At 41.0% G+C, this 21,265-nt stretch overlaps 1 protein-coding gene across 1 annotated transcript; it reads right to left on the minus strand.

Moving 5' to 3' along the window:
- Positions 1 to 145: 145 nt before the first annotated feature.
- Positions 146 to 20,397, minus strand: LOC129762199 (2',5'-phosphodiesterase 12). The gene is made up of 3 exons (XM_055760246.1): positions 19,145 to 20,397; positions 18,404 to 19,087; positions 146 to 631 (listed from the first exon to the last, which is right to left on the minus strand). The coding sequence occupies exons 1-3, from the start codon at positions 20,359 to 20,361 to the stop codon at positions 490 to 492; spliced, it is 2,043 nt and encodes a 680-aa protein (XP_055616221.1). The 5' UTR covers positions 20,362 to 20,397; the 3' UTR covers positions 146 to 489.
- Between the last annotated feature and the right edge of the window lie 868 nt (positions 20,398 to 21,265).

Here is a 21,265-nt window from a genome sequence, read left to right on the forward strand (position 1 = left end):
GCGATGCCGTTGTGTCCGGGGACCCACATGAGCACAGTGTCGGGCAATATGTTCTTCCTGATGGTCTGTACCCATGGATGTTTGGACCTGGTCGCACCGATGGCATCAATGGCGCTTGCCGAATCGGAGACGACCAACAACGGCTTGGAAGATGAAGTTGTAGTTGCCTCGAAGATGCCGGCCACTTCGGCCGAGAAGACCTGGCAGATGTCCGCGAGTTTCTTGCTGGAAATCAGACTATTATTATTATCGCTTACCCCAAATCCAACTCCCGATGGTCCTTTTGAGCCGTCCGAGTATCTGATCTCGTGGAGATGGTATTTTTCTGCTATGATGGCCTTGAAATATTCTAGCAGACCGATCGAGCTCGCCCTGGCTCGAAAGTTGTCCCTAATACCGTTCTCGACGAGAACAGTTGGGAACCTCCAGTCGTTCGCACCAAACCAGGATTGTTTTGCCACTGGGGGGAGGTTGGCGTGCGTCTCCCCTCTACCGTTGGTTTTCGACAAGAAACTGGCAGTCCTGGCTACGATCGCCGAGTCTATGATCAGATCGAAAGGAGGTTCTCCAATTTCGGCGCAGACAGAGGCAGCTGGTGTTGATGGCAGGAGACCGGAGACAGTCCGTAGTGCTTTGTTGTATGAAAGAAAGTAATATATTTTTGTCTTCAAGTAGAAAATGAAATTAAAGAAAATCAATATTAATTTTCTTCAATTACGGTCTCGTTAGTAAAAAATAGGTTTTCTGAATGGACAGCCAAATTCATAACTGTTGGGTCACGTTCATGAATTTTGGAATCAAAGATATGACAGAAAACTTCATTGGTGCTGATATACCGGCAAATTGGTTGGCTCATTTTTTCTTCGTTGTCATTCAATCGATATTATGAATTTGAAACACAGCCATATTGCTTCCCTCATTCACGGACTTTTATTTATATTTACTGCTTTTCGCCGAAAAGCAGAACTCAACATTAATATGAACAATGAATGTTTTGCTCAGCTGAGGCGAATATGGTACTACCCAACGATTTCCAGTCCGTCAACGTCTGTGTTACTGATATTTGTTCGTTTAGTTTTTATTCGTTTCGTTTTTCGTTTTTATATTGAATATCCACCCACCCTTGTGATCGTGTTTTCCATCTGCAACGCAAGGCGGTAAAAGCTTCAGACCACCGTATGACCCATGAACCATATTTTTGGGAACGATATCAAACACTAACCCATATTTCGGAAACCGATAGGTCTGAAAGCCGATCAGATTCCACGCTTCGAACGAAATCGTTTCGTTTAATCCACCCGAGAATCCGTTTCTATTTTTACAGAAATAGAACACGAAGCTCAATGTAGTCTCTGTCAAATTGCCATGCATTATCACATTATCTAAACCAGGGGTTCTCAAACTGTTTTGAGCAGGAGACCTCTTTTCCAGAATTAAATCATACCTTAGACCCCCATATTCTTTTTGAAAATCATATCTTTTGTTTTTTTCTTACTGAATAATTATCAATTTGAAAATAAAATCAAAATAAATAGAGATTAAATTTAGTAAATATCAAGTGTAATAAATAATTATTAATATAAATTACCCACAAACTATAAAAACATGCAAATCGCAAACCAATCTGTCCACAACTGGTTCCTTCGACTTCGGTTTGTAACCATAATGAAGCCTTTTTCGACAAAGTATGATGATGGAAAAACGAGAAGATATTTTTCAGCAATGTCTCACATCGCAGGATACTGTTTTACAATGTTTCGTTATAACTAGAACAAATGACAACCTTGGTTGTACTCCTGTCTCATCTTTGCTGATGATAATTAACTTTTCTTACATTATCACCTTGACTCATTCCATGGATGTGATATAGTACTGGTTAATTATCCATTGAGGAATTTAAAAACTTTGAAGATCTAAAAACATGTTAGTAAAATCTTTGTGTAATGCTTCCAAGTGAGTGACATATGATAATATACAATGCTTTTGTGATAATTTTGACAAATGCGGAAACTGTGAATATTCTATTCTGCCTCAATTTTGTTTTGGAAGTTTTGTCAGAAGGGCCGATATTATTGATATTGTTGAAATCACCACCCTGCAGCTGAAACTCAAATTTACAAATAGATAGATAGATAGTCAGCAAACTCCAGCGTGTAGAAGTAACCGAGGAAAGCTTTCGGCCTTTTTCTCATATAGCTGACCAAATAGTCGAGTGTTCAAATTCTTCAAATGTTTTTGCTAGCACTCATAACATATTGTAATGGCGGGTTTACATTAGGGAGATCTATAGCTATAGATGGATTTATTCACGTGAAAATAGGTGTAAACGGGTAAGAATAAATATGATACACTTATTGGAGGTATATATAAACTGAACAGACGTCCCGCGTTACGCGGGACAGTCCCGCATTTCAACAAAATGTCCCACGTAAGATTCCGTCCCGCATTTGGCAAAAGAAACGAAAATGTCCCACGATATCAATATATTTCTATATAGCAATTTGATCATGTTGATTTTCTTAAATGGATGAACCTCAAAAAAAACTTTTATTTGGCAGACTGTTCAAGAGCGCTTCTAATGTATCCAAAGATTAATACGTTGAGTTGGTTTCATCGCACCGACATTTGGCTTTTTGTTTAGAGAGTGTCAAGCGACAGCAACAAAATTGGAAAATGATTTTTATAAAAGTCCTCTATTGATCCGCAGAAACCAAGGTGAGTCAGACGAAAAGTTCATCTTTGGTCCCCTAGCTCGGTCAGGGCTTAACGTTTCAAATAAGCCGGAAGAACTAGTGTATACTCGACAGGAAGAGGCAGAGTTCTTTGATGAAGTATCGTAAATGAAACACTGGGTGTTCTTACGGAAGTTGGCCGGAATCTGAACCATGGCCGATGAAAAGATTTATATCGGCGTATTATTTTACCTTTTCGTGGCTTTGGTGGTCGTCTGTCTCTCTATTTTGGCCATTATGCCCATTGGTCATTATGCCCAAAAGTTTTCTATCGGGCGCAGCTGGGGAATGTTGAGAAGGTTGGTGGTCTTCGCGACAATGTTTATCTCCAGCCGATCCATCCTCCAGCGATCTTTTGGCATAATGGGCTGATTCCAGGTTCGGCATGAAGACCACATCACCATCCCAACTCCGGCAAGCACTTCGTACTATATATCTCCCCGTTCACCATATGACTCGAAAGAAGAGCGGCTTGGACATTTCCTTCACGTCTGTCAGAGAAGAAACTTCTTCGAGAACTTGATGTGAATGATATGTTCGACGTCATCGCTTACCTGGGGAACGTAAAGTACCCGGTCCCCTGTCATTCGTTGAATTCTAGCATCAAGTACGTCTCGTCTTTCATTATGAGTGCGAAAAGAAGTTTTTCACTTTTGTCGGAAAGAAGTTTTTCACCAGCACCTTAAGCTACTCCTTCTGGGTGATTGCCTGCTACTCAGATACGGCCGGTCTCGTCTGACGCTTCTGCATAAAAATGTCCATTTCGCCAGATTCTTCTCCACCGTTTGGCCGGTTGCTTCGATCTTGTGGCTTAAGGAGCGGCAAAGAGATGATATTGTAAATACCAGATTGGCTATATCTGGCGGACACAAAGTGCCTCAGGATGTCCAACTCCTTCGCTGTGGGGTAGATCTTGCAGTATGGAAAAATCATCAAGTTACTTGACAGTGCTGCTGCTGCGAATCAACATCCTTGAATCATTTTTGCTGTAGACTTAATAAACGTTAGATTTAGAGAAAATTTGTTCCTATAAATTATCTTTCATCGCCATTCGAAATTAGTCCTTTTTTTTGAATGCATACGTTAACACTAAAATCGATGAAAGATGAATTGGAATTTTCGAGCATTCCATTCGGTAATTTAAAGAAAATTGTATCGTGCTTGCCAGGCGTAAATGCTCTGATTGAGCGAGTGATTTTCGGGCGTGAACAAAATCTAAACCACCGAAAAATCACAACTGAGTGCCGATACTCAGAAAGAAATAATACTGATCAGTTTAGACTCGCTAAACTATGGTTTATGTTCACATAACTTATATACATAACGTTTTGTTTTTTGTGTCCCGCGTTAGACCTCTGATCATCTGGTCACTTTAGCTTAATGTATTAGCTTCCACTTAATCCCCCTTTTTCAGCGCGGCGAATGACGTGTGATGGCTCAAGTGACCGCATTCCCGTAGGCGAATGGCGTGACTATAGTTCGTCACTAGGTGAGATTTGAAGTCGTGTCCTCAGTTTTTATCGTCTCGAGCGTCAAATAGGAGCTAAAAAGTAAGGTGGCTTCCATAATAAAGTACTAAACTTTGCAACCTCTCGACACTCGCCGCGCGGGATGAAGGGGACCATCAATTTTATTCAATTTCTTATCGTGTAGAATTATCACTGGCCTGTACAACCTTCGCCTCGAGTCATTTGTATCTGTAAAGAGTATGTGTATATATTGGCGTGGCTAAGTAAAAGTTTATCGATCAGATAGGAGGGATGTGATACAGGGATACAACGGAGTAATCATTAAACGTTGACATCTGCATTTTTGAAGAACAGGTATGGATCAAGCAGAAAATCAGGATTGACGTCACCTAAGTCGTCCCGGACAGGGATATTCGATTATCTGTCATATGACCTCAATGCTCTGGAAAGCTGACAGCGGGCATCATGGATCCGGATACACGATCAGACAACATGCTCGATGTCGTTATAGCCATCGCCATGATGACATAGATTGCTTGCTGCGAGCTCGAGCATGAGTAGACCGTACACTTCGTTGTTGCCCTCTATGATTGACCTGAACCAGCGAAATTGCACAAAGAACACACCGAATGACGCTCCGGAATAGCAAATCATTCTCACTGTGCAAGTTTCGGTGAATCGAGCTTTTAATAGTCAATAACGACGCCGGCCACGTTCTTACAGGCGAAGGGAAGGAATGTTAGTATGAAATTCGCGGCCAGAAGGTTCGTCTCTATAGCGTGGTTCGCTTACGATTACCATGGTAGGGAAATTTGTTAGTGGGAATGAGTAAGAATTAGGATTCACTGTGGTGAGTGATGTGATTCTGAAAAGGCTAACTTTCAACTATTGGAAGAGATGAAATTCCAAAAGTAATAACTGGTCATACATTTCGTTATTCCTCTTGTGTAATACGTAGGTTTTTTCCTGACCTGAGAAGGTCACTGAGAAAACTCCTTTAAAAACTCTCGAATTGTATTTATTCACTATCACCGCTATTTTGAATTTCGATCGATTCGAAATATTTCGAACGACTCGATAAAATGCCATTCTGTATTCCGTTTGAGATGTTTTTGCATTTCGGTCGATCTGTTTCTCTTCGAACATTAAATGGGCAAAACTTGAACTTTTTTTCATTAAATCAACAACAAAAATACGAATTACCCAAATTACAATTTTTTTTTTAATTCTGGTTCGGTCAAAAAAGAAAATAAACAAAGCTCGAGTCACGAACGAACAAATGTGATTAATTATAGAGGTTTTAAACTTTTCAGTTCATTCACCTCTACACGAGTCACGAAAACGTTTGCTGTTTTTATAGGAGAAACATCTCGCAGCATGCATGGAAAAAAGACAGCATGGGGAAGAAAGGTGCAAGAAATTTATTTTTCAAGCAAAATGCACTTGAAAAATAAATTTTATTGACGCATGACCCAGGGTAAAACATGTTATACTAAGTGCACCATTCAGTAGGATTGTTCTTTTGCAGGTGAACGTCTATCTTGTTGTTCAGTGTTCAAACATTTTTGTAAGTGCTTCAGCAATCTAAAAGCACATTCAAACTCGTATTGAAAATAGAAACAATTGAAAAGAAAATGAAAAAAAACAACTGAACACATAAATCTCATAAGCCACACTGTTCACTTCTAATAATATAACGGCTGTTCGATAAAAAAAATGAGAATTTCTTCAGTGATATATTAAAAAATAAAAAAATATATTTCAATCAATTCAGTATTTTGACGTAGGACTACGTCTTTCATTTCTATACCGGGGTGTAAAATCAAAGTTTCGAAAACGAAAGCGTTACGCCGGAGACCGAGATTTTGAGCATTAATAGCTCCTAAACAACTGAACGAAATGGTATGATGAACACTTCATTCGAAAGATAAAATGTCTACGCGTTATATACTTGTTACTTTTTGATCCAAAAACTGTTTCAATAGTCTTAAAATTGATTTCAAAACAGGCTATTGAAATCACCAATCGGTATATAAGCGAGCGCCACTCGGAAATCCACTCGGTTCTAATTGAACAACGATTGGAGCATGTTGTCGCTGTTGTGGTGAAGCTCTTCGTTTATCATAAAAGCGCGAATGAACGGTGTCACCAAGAGCCTGTTTGTGCACCTTAGGCCAGAAGGGAATCCATCAGGAGGAGAGTGATGCCGCAAATGGTTCCCCGGGAAGAGATCGGAGCAGCTGCCACACACACACATACACGCGCGGAACTCTTCGTTTGGATGCCATTCAGCATCGAGAAAATTCCGGAAAGATTCAATCGTTGCTGAACAATAATCTGCCAGTTCCCCTGGGAACTGAAAAATACATTCATGCGAAAGAGTTCATTTTAATGTTTTTTGTCCATGTAACACTGCGACCAAATATTTTTCAATTAAGAGCCATTAACAGGTGGTTATCGAGTTAGCATTAACCACTGGTAAGCTTCGAGTATCGAGGAAAATCGGGAAAAATCTAATCGTTGCTGAAAAATAATCTGCCAGTTCCCCTGGGAATTGAAAAATACATTGATGCGAAAGAGTTTATTCTAATGTTTTCTATCCATATGACACTGCAACCAAATACATTTGGTTTTGTGATTTTTCAATCAATCGCAATTAACAGGAAAGCTTCTGAAATTATTCTTCCCCATCAGTAGAAAATTTTCGTATCCAATATTGTATGCGCGCGCAACGGAAAATGTTTCGCATCGCGAAAATTATATAATTTTCAATTGATTATTGCTCAGTCGCCGAAAGTTTCAAACTCAGAGAATTCATTCCCCTCTAGTTTGCCTTCCAAATTGCCATCGTAAACCACACCTTCTCTTGATTCAATCACGCACAAAAACTTAAGCGATATTCTGGTGGTGAAACGCATTCATTTTTCGTGACGACATCGACAAGGCAACATCGTTATTGAACGAGCTGAACGAGCGGAACGAGCTGGACGAGCTGGACGGCGAGGGATCAAGAGATTCATTACCTGGCCTAACCTGACTTGAAACACATACAGTTTGTTTGGAACTGTGAGGGAGCGCAGAAAAGCCGATCCATCAGAAGAAAAGAAGACGACCGAGAAATTATCAGCACCGAAAAACGGTTCCATTTGAGATATCGAAGCGGCCGCCACAACACACATATATATATACGTGCGGAACTTCTTCCGTTTAAATGCCATCCAGCATCGAGAAGATTCCGGAAAATTATTATCGTTGCTGAAAAATAATCTGCCAGTTCCCCTGGGAATTGAAAAACACATTCATGCTAGAGGTGTGCAAATCAGCTCATCATGATGAACAGCTCTGATCATATCAGCTCATCTAAATGAGCTGTTCTTTATGAACAGCTCTTCAGCTCAGTTGTCAGTGCCGACTTTCAATTTGGGTCCCAAACTCGATAGCCACGAAGCCAGTTTGAAAATGTTAAAATTCAAATGAAATTTTTCACACCATATTATTAATTACTTGAAACACGTATTCCAGACTATTATTTACAACAGACTCGGCGAGTACAACATTTCCGACATTTTTACTGAGGCTTTACATTACAATAGAAAGTTTTCTTCAAAAAAAAAATCTTATGAGATTTTTGCACCGCCTGCAAATAAAGTGTTTTTCATTGAAATAGAATACTCATTTGATACACAGAAGTTAATTTTCATTAATAATTTGAATTTTAAAAACGTGTTCATTCTGCCTGATAGCCAATTATTATTTTTGGCGCCCCCTAAACTGGTAAACAAAGCTCAATGCCGTCAACGCGAATATAACAGTTGAAAAGACGAGGGACAAATGAAACTAAACTGATATCTTAACACGAAGAGCGAGAGACGGTCAGTTCATTTGAATCTTACAGCTCACACACTCTCTTCAATTCTACAGCTCTTTTCTCTCCTTCATCATCATCAAAGTGAGCTGAAGAGCTGTTTGATTTTTTTGCGAGCTGTTCCGCGTCAACTCACTTCAAAGAGTCGATTCTTCGGAACAGCTCATGAGCGGATGGCACATCTCTAATTCATGCGAAAGAGTTTATTTTAATGTTTTCTATCCATATAATACTGCGACCAAATACATTTGGTTTTGGGATTTTTCAATCAAGTGGAATTAACAGGTGCTTACATATAACATATAACACTGCGACCAAATACATTCGGTTATGTGATTTTTCAATCAAGTGTGATTGGCAGGAAAGGTTCTGAAGAGTATTCTTCCCCATCAGTAGGATATGTTCGTTTCCAATATTGGATGCGCGCGCAACGGAAAATGTTTCGCATCGCGAAAAACATAATTCTCAATCGATTATTGCTCAGTCGCTGAAAGTTTCAAACTCAGAGAGTTCATTCCCCTCTAGTTTGCCTTTCAAATTACCATCGTAAACCACACCTGCTTTCTATTCAATCACGGACAAAAAGCATACTCAAGCGATATTCTGGTGGTGAAACGCATTCATTTTTCGTGAGGACATCGACAAGACAACATCGCTACTGAACGAGTTGAACGAGCTGGACGGCGAGAGATCAAGAGATTCATTACCTGGTCTGACCTGAAACGCATTCAGTTAGTTTGGAATTGTGAGGAAGCGCAGAAAAGCCGATCCATCAGAAGAAGAGAAGACGACCGAGAGAATACCAGCATCGAAAAACGGTTCCGTTTGAGACATCGAAGCAGCCGCCACACACATATATACGTACGGAACTTCTTTCGTTTAAATGCCATCCAGAATCGAGAAGATTCCGGAAGAAAATTATCGTTGCTGAAAAATAATCTGCCAGTTCCCATGGGAATTGAAAAACACATTCATGCGAAAGACTTTATTTAAATGTTTTCTAACCATATAACACTGCAACTAAATACATTTGATTTTGTGATTTTTCAATCACGTGCAATTAACAGGTAGTTATCAAGTTAGCATTAACCACTGGTGGTGGACTTCGAGAATCGAGAAGAATCCGGAAAGATGTCATCGTTATTGCAAAACAATCTGCCAATTCCCCTTGGAATTGAACATTACATTCAAGCGGAAGAGTTTATTTTAATGTTTTCTATCCACAAAGTGCTTCTGCGATCGAATACATTTGGTTTTGTGATTTTTCAATCAAGTGTAATTAATTAGCAGGAAAGCTTCTGAAGATTATTTTCCCCCATCAGTAGGATAATTTCGTATCGAATACAGTTTGCGCGCGCAATGGAAAATGTTCCGCATCGCGAAAATCATATAATATTCAATCAATATTGCTCAGTCGCCGAAAGTTGCAAACTCAAAGAGTTCATTCGCCTCTAGTTTGCCTTCCGTATTGCCATCGTAAACCACACCTACTTTCGATTCAGTCACGGACAAAAAGCATACTTAAGCGATATTCTGAAACGCATTCATTTTTCGTGAGGACATCAACAAGACATCATCGTTACTGAACGAGTTGAACGAGCTGGACGAGCTGGATGGTGAGGGATCAAGTGATTCATTACCTGGCCTGACCTAACCTGAAACGCATTCAGTTTGTTTGGGACTGTGAAGGAGCGCAGAAAAGCCGATCCATCAGAAAGAGAAGAGAAGACGACCGAGAGAATACCAGGTTCCGCTTGAGGCATCGGAGCAATTGCCATACACACACGCACATACACGCGCGCAACTCTTTACGTTTGCTGGTTATCGAGAAGAATCCGGAAAGAAGTGATCGTTGCTGAAAAATAATCTGCCAGTTCCCCTTGGTATTGAAAATAACATGCAAGCGAAAGAGTTTATTTTAATGTTTTTTATGTTTTTCTGCGACCAAATACATTTGGTTCTGTTATTTTTCAATCAAGTGCAATTAGCAGGAAAGCTTCTGAAGATTATTCTTCCCCATCAGTAGGATATTTTCATATCCAATATTGGATGCATAAAACCTTGTACCTCCAACGTAACACTCTCGTTTTCGAAGTCCCCCAAATATTCATTTATTCTTTCATTCAGAATGGATTCAGATTCAACTTCAAACAAATGATCACTAAATCAACGATAGTCCTACGTGACCATTGCGGTTATACCATAGATATAACCCACTTCCTGTTTTTTATTAAAACATAACGGTTGTTCTTCAAGAAAAAGTCAGTGAATGTTGACAAAGGGCCGTGCTCAGCCATACGGTGCAACTTGGTGGAGATGCTCTCACAAGAGCACTGGACGGCACCGACATCCATCTTTCGGATGCAATTCCGGATTCTCGTGGTCAGCTGCTTGGTGTCAGTGGCCCGCAAATTATTCTTAAAACCGGCTTCGTGTCTTCTAATCTGATAGAGATTACACTAACGAGTTTGGGACCAAAATTATGGCCCATAAGTGGAAGCCACCACCAGACGATGACACCATGCCACTGTAATCGCGAATTGCATACACTTGCGTTTCTGAAACGGGGGGTTGCATGGTGGTCAAAATTTGTAACGAGGATGCGTTCGGGAGCCAAAATTCACAACGAATGCATTCCCCGCCGTAGAACGTTGAAAACACTGTGGTGGTCGACTGCAACCTGCATTTCCAGCGCTATGTCGACGAGGTGAGGAAGAACTGTGCCACCCGGTTTAATCTTTTTAAAAACCATTACCAAACCCCACCGGAGTAATAACCGAATGACCCGTTTGCGAACCAAATGTGGTCTCTAACTGGAGTATCTGGCCAGAGATAAACTTCAACAAATCTTTGGCCAGCTACCATCAACATCAGAAGTCTCGGTATGCGCTGAAGTAGAGGAACCCCCGTTTGACATCTTCGTGGACGCGGCGATAGTCTCTAGAACTGCGAGCTTTCTCGACTAAACCAGCGGAGATGAGGAGATGCACCTGACTGTCTTGACAAAAAAAAATCTCACAGCTCACACTCCAACCTCTCACCGATAGCCAAACAACTTTGGTTTGGGACCAATGGAAGATGCAACCATAACTTCCGACTTGGGACGAACTCAGTGGGCCTGAAGCAAACTTTTGTCAAATTTATCACACGAAAATAATCCGTTGAAGCGAGATTGTTTCTCTGGAGAAAGAGAAACTTCATAACCAGGATCGAAGACGTAAAAGCGATGAGGGAGCAGCGAATCCTGTCCTCACTAAAAACCCGCTACTGCAAAATATCATACAACTTCAACAGAAAAACATTCACGATGATGAGCGGGAGGATTTGTGGTCATCCTTGATGATGACCGTTTATAAATAGCAGCACTGCTTTATTTTCTAAAAGATTTCAACATGTATTTTTAAATTTGAATAAGCAAATTGTAATCCAAAGACCCTTGTTTTTTCCCCTTCGCAACAAGGGGGACAAGAAAAGTCGGCATCTTCGAACGACGGGAATTCACCATCTTTGGTCAGGAATCTTGACAATCTGACATCTTCGTCAAACGACCAAGGAAAAACGTTTAAATGTGGTGAAATTCTCGTGATATATACATTTTAAATTGTTTATTCGAATATGTATAAATGTAAACTCAATTAATGTTGGTAATAGACGAATTTCATGTCAACTCGACTGGCCGTTGGTGAAACGTTGTGGGTGTAAAGACATGGGTCATTTAAGCAACTTTGCATACTTGAAATATCCGAAAAACAATTAGACTATTTTTTGGAAAAAGCCAAATTTTTTTACATAAATTTTTACAAAAATTTATAACTTAAAAACTATGATACCTACAAAATTCATGTCAAAGGATGAAATGTAGGAAATTGTTTAAATTCTTGCGAAAAAATACCAAACATTTTTTGAAAAGAAATTTCGCTGGAAAAAAGTTATGTTAAAAATTAAAACTCATTTTTCTCAAAAACGTATTATTTTTAAATTCCCAAAAATATATATATGAATAGCCCTTACAATTTCCAATAAGATGTCCATACATCGGTAGATGGGCACTGTTGTGACGGGCCGAGTAGAAATAATCCACAACAGTTTAAACGGAATCTATTTTATTTGTTCATAGCGAGAGTGAAAAACTAAAACTGACGCACGTTCGTGCGCGGGAAGAGAAGCTTCTAGAATGTCAAGGTTAGCACTGTTGAAAGGTATGGCAATTCAGAACAAGGTTAATATATAACACTTCTCCCCCTCGTAGAAAGAAAGCTACATTAGATAAGAAGATTACAGATTCATTCTCTGGGGAGGCTTGATTGCACGGCTGGATCGTCGCAGTGATGGTGCCAACTCTGGTAGTGATGTCGTAGTCTCATCAGCATTGCGGCAAGTTACCACCGATGTCGCACCAGTAGCTTCCTCAACCGGGCTTGTAGCAGCAGGAACAATCGCAGGAGATACCCTAGTGGTGGCAGGAGCCACGGCAGTAGAAGTAGTGGGCATGGTTAGCTCGTAACGTTCAATGAACTGCTCGCTAGGAATGTCCACCGAACTCTCCTGTAGATCAGCGCCCACACCGACTATATGGTCAATATGACGCTCCCAGATGCGTCCATCGTCGAGACGCACAGCATATCGCAGCTTCCCAAGCTTCTCGACGATCTTTCCAAACTTCCATTTGTCTTTGGATAGGAAATCTCGCACACGTACACGGTCACCATCCTGGAACTGGCGCACAGCAATATCCGCTTTGTTTGAAGTTTCATTCTTCGGCAGCAATAGGTCGAGCCTTGATCTAATCTGTCGACCAAACACGAGCATTGACGGTGACTTCCCTGTAGATGGATGGATCGTCTTCCGGTAGGTAAGAAGAATGTTGGATAGTTCCAGATTCAGCTGCGACTTCGAACATTTCAACGCCTTCAATTTCTGTTTGAATGTCTGAACGTACCGCTCAGCTTGTCCATTTGTTGCTGGATGATACGGTGCTCCCATCTTTTGTACCACCCCATTCATCTTAAGAAATTGCTGGAAGACCTCTGAAGTAAACTGGACGCCATGGTCGCTCACTAAAACTGAGGGAATGCCGAACGTACTGAACAATTCCCGGCACATAGCAACGGTACCTTCAGCTGTAATGGATCGGCATATCTTGATCTCCGGCCACTTACTGAAGGCATCCACATATATGAAGAAGTAGGTTTCCATGAACGGACCCGCAAAGTCCACATGGACCCTCCGAAAAGGTTCACTCGGAGTTTCCCAGCAGTGAAGGTTCATCTTCGTAGGTTCCGCACGCACCGACTGACAGTCAGCGCAATTCGCAATCATTTCCTCGATCTCTCGATCTAATCCTGGCCACCAGCAGTATCCTCTTGCGAGCGACTTTGTACGCGTAACACCAAAGTGAGCAGAGTGTAATTCCTCCAGAACACGTTTCCGGAGAGCAGCAGGAACGTACACACGAATTCCCCGAAGTAAGCATCCTTTTTGTAGGGAGAACTCGCTCTGTTCTACTTCGAAGCGATCCTTCGCTTCCACTGATTGACCGTGCTTGACTCCTTGGATTAGTTTTTGCACCACTTGATCCTGGGAAGTTGCTTGACTCAGCTCGGCTGCAGTCAACGGTAACGTATCTATTTGGCTTAATTCCACCACATCGGATTCTTCGATCTCGTTCTCGGAATCAGTAATCTTCAACGGAATTCTTGACATTGCATCAGCATTCGCATGTTCGGTAGATTTACGAAACCTGATTTCGTAATCGAAGCTTTGCAAGTAGGTAGCGTAATGCTGCATCCTCAATGCAGACATGACCGGTAATCCTTTGTGCTCCCCGAAGATCTTCGAGATCGCCTGATTATCGGTTAGCAAAGTAAATTTCCTCCCGTACAAATATTGGAAAAACTTCTTCACGCCAAATATTATAGCGTATGCCTCCTTGTCCACCTGCATATCATTCTGCTGCACCCGAGTCAAGGTCTGGGACGCGAACTGAATTGGACGTTCCATGCCATCGGGGTACACATGACTTAACACCGCTCCTACACCGTAGGGTGAAGCGTCCGTAGCAAGCAACAGTGGCAGCTCAGGTGTATAGTGAACAAGGCAGTTGTCGGATAGCATCTGTTCTTTCACTTCCCTGAAAGAATCTTCGCATTGTTTAGTCCATCTGAATGGAACATCGTTTTTGAGCAGGTTATTGAGAGGATACAGAACCGTACTCAAATTCGCAAAGAATCGTCCGTAGTAATTTACGAATCCTACAAAAGACCGAACTTCATCTTTGTTCTTCGGTCTTGGCATTTCATGGATGGCTTGTACTTTTTCCTGGATCTTATGAATTCCATTTTTATCTATCACGTATCCGCAGTATTCAATTTTGTCCACGAAAAACTCACACTTTTTCTTATTTACCCGTATTCCGCATTCGTTCAGTCGCCGAAGTACCTCTTCTAGCCGACGCAAATGAACTTCATCCGTTCCACCCGAGATCTTAATGTCATCCAGAAAAACGCTAACTCCTTCTATTCCTTGCAGTATGGCCTCCATCTGTCGTTGCCATATAGCTGGTGCCGATGCGACACCGTACATGAGTCGATTCGGACGGTAAAGATCACGGTGGGTACTCAACGTGAGTATCTCACGGTCTTCCGGAGCCACTTCTAGTTGCAGGTATGCTTGGACGAGATCGATCTTGCTGAACTTGATTCCTCCTGCCAGCGAAGTAAATAGCTCGTCCACAGTAGGCAGTGGATGCTTGTCCACCACGAGGTTCGGGTTTACGGTCTGCTTGTAGTCTCCGCAAATCCTCACTCGGTTCTGCGATTTCTTCACAGGAACAATTGGTGTTGCCCAGTTACTGGAATTAACTTTCGTGAGCACACCTTCTGCAACCAGCTTCTCTAATTCATCCTCCACCGCTTTCAGCATATTAAACGGTATCTTGCGTGCCTTGAGGAACACTGGCCGCGCATCTTTCTTCAAAGGTAGGTTAGCTTGAACGTGGGAGATCTTTCCGATTGAATCTTCGAAAACTTTAGGGTACTTTTCCAGTACCGCCTTCAATGCAGCATCACGACACAGAGAACCATTAGCAGTAGCAGCAGTAATCGTGTTCACATTCGATCCCTGTATCAAATTGTTCCAGTCCACTGACATTTGTCGTAGCCATTCTCGACCTAGTAACGGGTGCTTCCCGGAATTCACAACATATAACGGCATAGTCATTTTCTTTCCCGCGAATTCCACACACGCGTCAAAAATACCCAGCACATCGATGCTGGTATTGCAATAGCTAACCAAATTCGTATCACATTTACGCAACCGCACTCTCGGAAAAAGTCTGTTTCGACATTCAGAACTGATAATACTGACCGGCGAACCAGTATCAATTTCAAAACGTATGAACTTTCCGTTAACGGACACATCTACTATAAGTTTCTTACAACGCGACGTAGATTCGACCGTACAAACTTCACGTACTTCCGCACTACCGGCACATTTATTGTCACCGGATTGGTCCAAGTAATTGGTCTGAACTGATTGACCTTTGTTCGTCGAACGAGAATCATATTTCAACGTAGCCGATTTCTTCAGGCAAACCTTCGCAAGGTGCCCCGTTAACTTGCAAAACGAACACACCGTTTGTTTATGCTTGCACGCATTCGCAAAATGCGATTTGTCCCCGCACCGATAGCAACTTCCATCGCTCGCACTTTTACCCGCATTTTTGTTTACAGTATGTTTTTCTTTTTTACCTGTTGCACGGTGCATCGCATGTACATCCTGTCTGGATGAGCTTCCTTCGATCACGGCTCCTCCCTTACGAGAAAGCTCCATGCTCATCGCAATATCACGGGCTTCAGTCAGGGTTAACTCCCGCTTCTCCAGCAGCCGGTTCCGGATGTCATTCCTCTTCATTCCGAACACTAGTTGATTTCGCAACGCCGTCTCCAAGTACGCTCCGAAATTGCACGTAACCGCTATTCTCCGCAGGGCTACCAGATACTCATCCACCGTTTCGTCAGCAGAAGCAGCATCTTTATCGCCTTGGCGACGACAATTGAACCGAAAATTCTCGCTAATTTCCAGCGGGCGGGGGCTGAAATAATCTTCCAGTGTTGCAACAATCTGCTGGAAGGTTTTATCTCGGGGGGCATCCGGAGCAACTTTATCGCAAATGATGTCGTATGTTTCGGATCCCATGTAATGTAGCAGAAGATGTTTTCTCATATTATCTCCAATCCCGTAAATGTGGAAAGCAGTCTCCAGGCGTTCCACCCACCGCATCCATTTCAACTTGCGTCTGTCGAAAGGATCGATCGCAAAATTTGGTGGTGGAAGAGCAGCAGCATTATCCGGAATATCGCCTGAATTCGCCATCCTCCGTCGCCAGAACTGTTGTGACGGGCCGAGTAGAAATAATCCACAACAGTTTAAACGGAATCTATTTTATTTGTTCATAGCGAGAGTGAAAAACTAAAACTGACGCACGTTCGTGCGCGGGAAGAGAAGCTTCTAGAATGTCAAGGTTAGCACTGTTGAAAGGTATGGCAATTCAGAACAAGGTTAATATATAACAGGCACTTTTACTGGGAAAAAGTTTTTCGAACAACTTTTTCATGTTTTGTTTGAAAAAAATACAACTTAACCTAATTTTGTTTAAAGTCAAGATAGCGATATATTGTTTTCGACAAAGTTTTAGATCTTGTTATAATATATTATTTTTTTGTCGAAGACATCAACTTTCTATCTTTTATAGTTTTTGGAATATATGTTATTTTTGTATGAAGACTCCTAAAAAAAATAGTGTTTTGCTCCTAACATTTTTGTGTGTAAATTCTCACGTTTGACATGTTTCTAAATAGATAAAAGCTAAGACAAGACGTGACAACTGGCTTCTTACTCTTCTTTCTGCATTTTCGTTGATCAAGTGCTAGATAACAGGGAAGTGAGTTATGAAGATTGCCAAATATTATAAAATTTCAGAAGATTATTTTCCCATGAGAGAAACATGTGTTCTTCGTATCATGTATTTTCTTAGTTGTACCTTTTTTTGTATTAATTATTCAGCCGAATGTCGCATAAGTTAAACAATTTTGATATTTCTTATTTTGGCATGCAAAAAAATAATGAAATGTGGAGAGAGCAAAGAAAACTTGAAAACGTAGAATTGATAGCACGAGTATGATGTGTTGAAATACATGAGTTAAATTTATGGTTCATTTTATATATCAAGAGACTATGGGCCTTATTCCCATATACACTTCACGATGAAAACGAAATGATCGGCACGTCATTGAACTTCTTTTTACGAGTTAAAGAAGCGTCGGAGATAATGATGGGTTTTTAGGCAGAAGGAACATTTTTCAAATAGAAATTATGAATAAATATTAACTTCTTCGTATCAAATTAGCATTCAATGTGAATGGAAAACTTTGCAAAATGAATTTAAATTTTTAAAATAACTTTTTTGTCAGCGAAATTTTTTTGGTCATTTTTTGTGAAAATTTACAATTTGCTACATTTCATCCTTTGACAAGAATTTCGTAGGTATCATAGTTTTTAAGTTATAAATTTTTGTAAAAAATGGAAAAAAAATTATGGCTTTTTTCCAAAAAGTAGTCTGATTGTTTTTCGAATATTTCAAGTAAAGTTGCTTAAATGACCCATGTCTTTACACCCAGAACGTTTCACTACTATCTGAGATAGTGCTGCCAACTCCTAAGACGAGTTGACATGAAATTCGTCAATAAGTTCGTTGTAAACTCACTTCGCGGAACTTATTGGTTCACTTTTGGCAGCTCAGAAGTCTCAGAATAGGAGAGGCCAGCTGAAAGTTTCAAAAAATACAGTTTCAAAACGTAAAATGAAAGTGAATGAAGTTTGGAAGAAACTAAACAGCTATACAAATATGTACTTCAAGGGAAATATTGGGGCACAAATCAAAGCATTAAGAACAAACCGCTTCTATGTATACAGCTAACATTTGTACCAAAGTTATACCATAGAATAGAAAATGGAATGAAATTTAAGCGCAATTCAATTATTTTCCGATGTTTTTCCCAAAAAAAAAATGGAGAAATGTCCACGTGGACATGAGGAGGGGTATAGATAATGGTCACGCTTGTCCACGTGGTATGTGGACAGCTTCTTATCGCGATAGTTTAAAAATTTTCGTCGACTTCTTGGCTTCTGGGACGCTTTGGTCGTTTGGTTGAGGTGTAATGTTCATATAGAAAAAACCAGTTCAGAACCCTTTTTTTTTATTTTCATCTAAAACTTCATCATTATAGTATATATACTAGCATAAAAGTATACGGTAATCGAAAATTCAGCACACTTACGATGCTTTTTGATTCCACTCGAGACTGGCCACCAGAGCAATATGATCTGATGGAAACACAGGCGATGGGATTGCTTCGTATGCCAACAGTTCCTCCTCACTCGGCAGAGGAACCACGTCGTTTACTCGTAACGCATCACTCTGGTAGTAGATGAAATCAATGCAGGCTTGAAATCCAACCGTGTAATTGGTGAACTTCGGACAGCCACATGCCGATTGGAAGAGAAAGGGCTGCGAAAGTGTTACACCGCGTACAGCCTCTTCCTCGTGGCTCTGCCAATCGGCCATATCGTCTCCGACGAACCGTTCCGTCATCAAACGGTACATTCCACACTCTGGCACACTGTTGAAGTCACCACAAAACAATATCGCAAAGTGGTCTCTGTCCAGCTTTAGATCGCGTTCGAACCGTTCGTACAAATCGCGCACGTAAAGCATCGAAAAGCCACCCTGCAATAGCCGGATGTGATCCGCGTCGGGATGGAAGTAGAAGTGTGTGTTGGCCACTAGAAGGTGCTTCAGCGGATTCTGACGGGAACGCAATAATGTAACCTGGATAGCCGTGGAGCGAGCTTTGATCCTTTCCGCTAGTTTGTCATTGCCTTTAATACGGCTCCAGAGACCTTCGAAGACTTCGAGTGTTTCCAAATTTTCTCCTATCGTGATGCCTTGTCTGTCCAGCACCCTAGAAAAATAAGTTAATATTATACAACGTTTCAAAGTTTATTGAATGCAACTTTACTCGAAACGATCCATGTTGAAAAAAGTCGCTAATCCTTCTGTGGTTTTCCCCTTTGCCTTATAATGTCCATCGATGTCTTTTAACTGCAGTATAGGCAGCAAGTCTAGGTCATATATCTTTCGATCCACCTCTTGAAGGCATACAATATCCGCATTGTAACCGAGGATCTCCTTAATGAACAATTGCTTTCGATAGTCAATGTGCAGGGCATAATTGGGGCAATAGCCGAATAATTCAGTTCGACTGTAATCACTGTCTGCGTACGTGTCTGCCAGAATATTGTAGGTCATAACTCTGAACTGAAATTCATTGCTAAGCTTGTTTTGAGTGAACAGATGGCGCACTTCGAAGGGACACTGACCGGGACCGGCTTCTACTTTCGTCGTCGAAACTATCTCTGACTGAGCACCTGTTTTCTGGGAGTTTTTGGGAGTACAAACCACCTTCAAGTGGCAGCCGATATCTTCGGATTTTGCCAGATATGAGAATCCTTTCCCAACTGAATGCCATTCGATTTGTCTAGCATTGTTCGATTTTGGCATCGCGCCACGAAACCACTCAAACTCGGACAGTTCCTTCTCAGCAAACACCATTTCGAGCTTCGATGGGTAAACATAGAATCCCGCCAGTATGGACTGTGGCAACGTGATAATCTGAACTGAAGGAGAATTGAAATCTATCCGGAATTCGTCGTCCAATATTTTCAGAATGATCTGATCCGTGTCTTCCAGTTTGATTAACAGGTCTGAGATGGTCATGTCTTTGATATCTTGTTTCTTCAGATAATCGAAAAAACTTACTTCCACAGCCGGCAGTCCCTCCTGGACATGTTCTGTTGTGTCCGCTTGAGGCATCGGTGGAGCGGATTTGTTTTTCTTCTTTTTGTTAACTTTTTTCTTTACCTCCTTCTCAATGTTAGCTTTCATTCGCTCCAAGCTAGCATCGATATTTTCCGTAATATTACGACAGAAATTAAACACTTTATCAATTCTGTATCTGTCGCTGGCCAAATGAAACGTGATTTCACACTGTCCCTCGTTGGGTAGTTGACGAAAATACGCAACGTTCATCCTGTATCGGTGCAGAAGCGCGAAGTTCGAACTTTGTCTCGTGGACGGTGGAAAAATCCTTCTCACTAAATTGAATTTAATTGAGCAATAGCTCGATAGCATGCAACAGCTCCTAATACCAACAGTATTAGCTAGCGAAGAAAGCATTTTCTATTTTGGTCAGTCTGCATTGACAGTTGTCCATCAGTGTGTCATAACAACTGACTGAAAATAAAATTTTGTATGCCAAGCACGGTGGGAAAAATTCTCTCAAAAAACGGAAGGATCTGTGTGCGGACGAAAACTTGACGTAGAACGAAACGTAGAAAGAAACAGAAATCGGTAAATTTCACTCATTCAATACTCTTAGAAAAATCTTTGGTTATATTGAATTGAACTTCAAACGGATTGTAAGACTTGTAGTGGTACAAAAAGTCCGGAAACATTAATTTAATTTAGCTGAATATGATAAGAATGCATCACATTACAGTGTACTCTCAAATTTAGGATGCACAAATATTATATAATATGCTGAATTCGGTCTGATTGTTTACTTTCGAATCGACGCTTAGTTTTTTTTTATGTTCTAACTATCATCATATCGTCGTTAATCATGTTAGTTTCGTTATAGAAAGTTTGTTTATTGTTTGTGTCTCATTGGAAAAGTGGAACACAGTTGATTTTTTGCTTCCGTATCGAGTATTTATGCGATTTTATTGCGAAGTTAGCGGGACACTCTGCAGACTCTATCGTGATCATTGAATACGGCTAACAGTGGTCTATTGTTTGAAACATTGTAGAAATGGATAAACAATAATGCGGGGCCATTGGAGATCTACGAGCTGGAACCAGTGTGCTGTGAAACATTCTTCCACATTAGCCAGCAATGTTGTGGTATAAATGTGCGGTCTTGCAAGCATATTTTTGTTGAACAAAAAGGATGACTCCATTTCCGCTGTGGCGCCAATAATCACCGCAGCAATTGCGAGACTGAATGCGAAGTGTCACTGTGGCGAGTATGGCCATACCACTTAGCTTGTCGCAAACAATGGCCCAAAGGCTATGAATTCAA

This window comes from Toxorhynchites rutilus, chromosome 1, assembly GCF_029784135.1.
Source record: "Toxorhynchites rutilus septentrionalis strain SRP chromosome 1, ASM2978413v1, whole genome shotgun sequence".
Taxonomy (NCBI): Eukaryota; Metazoa; Arthropoda; class Insecta; order Diptera; family Culicidae; genus Toxorhynchites; species Toxorhynchites rutilus.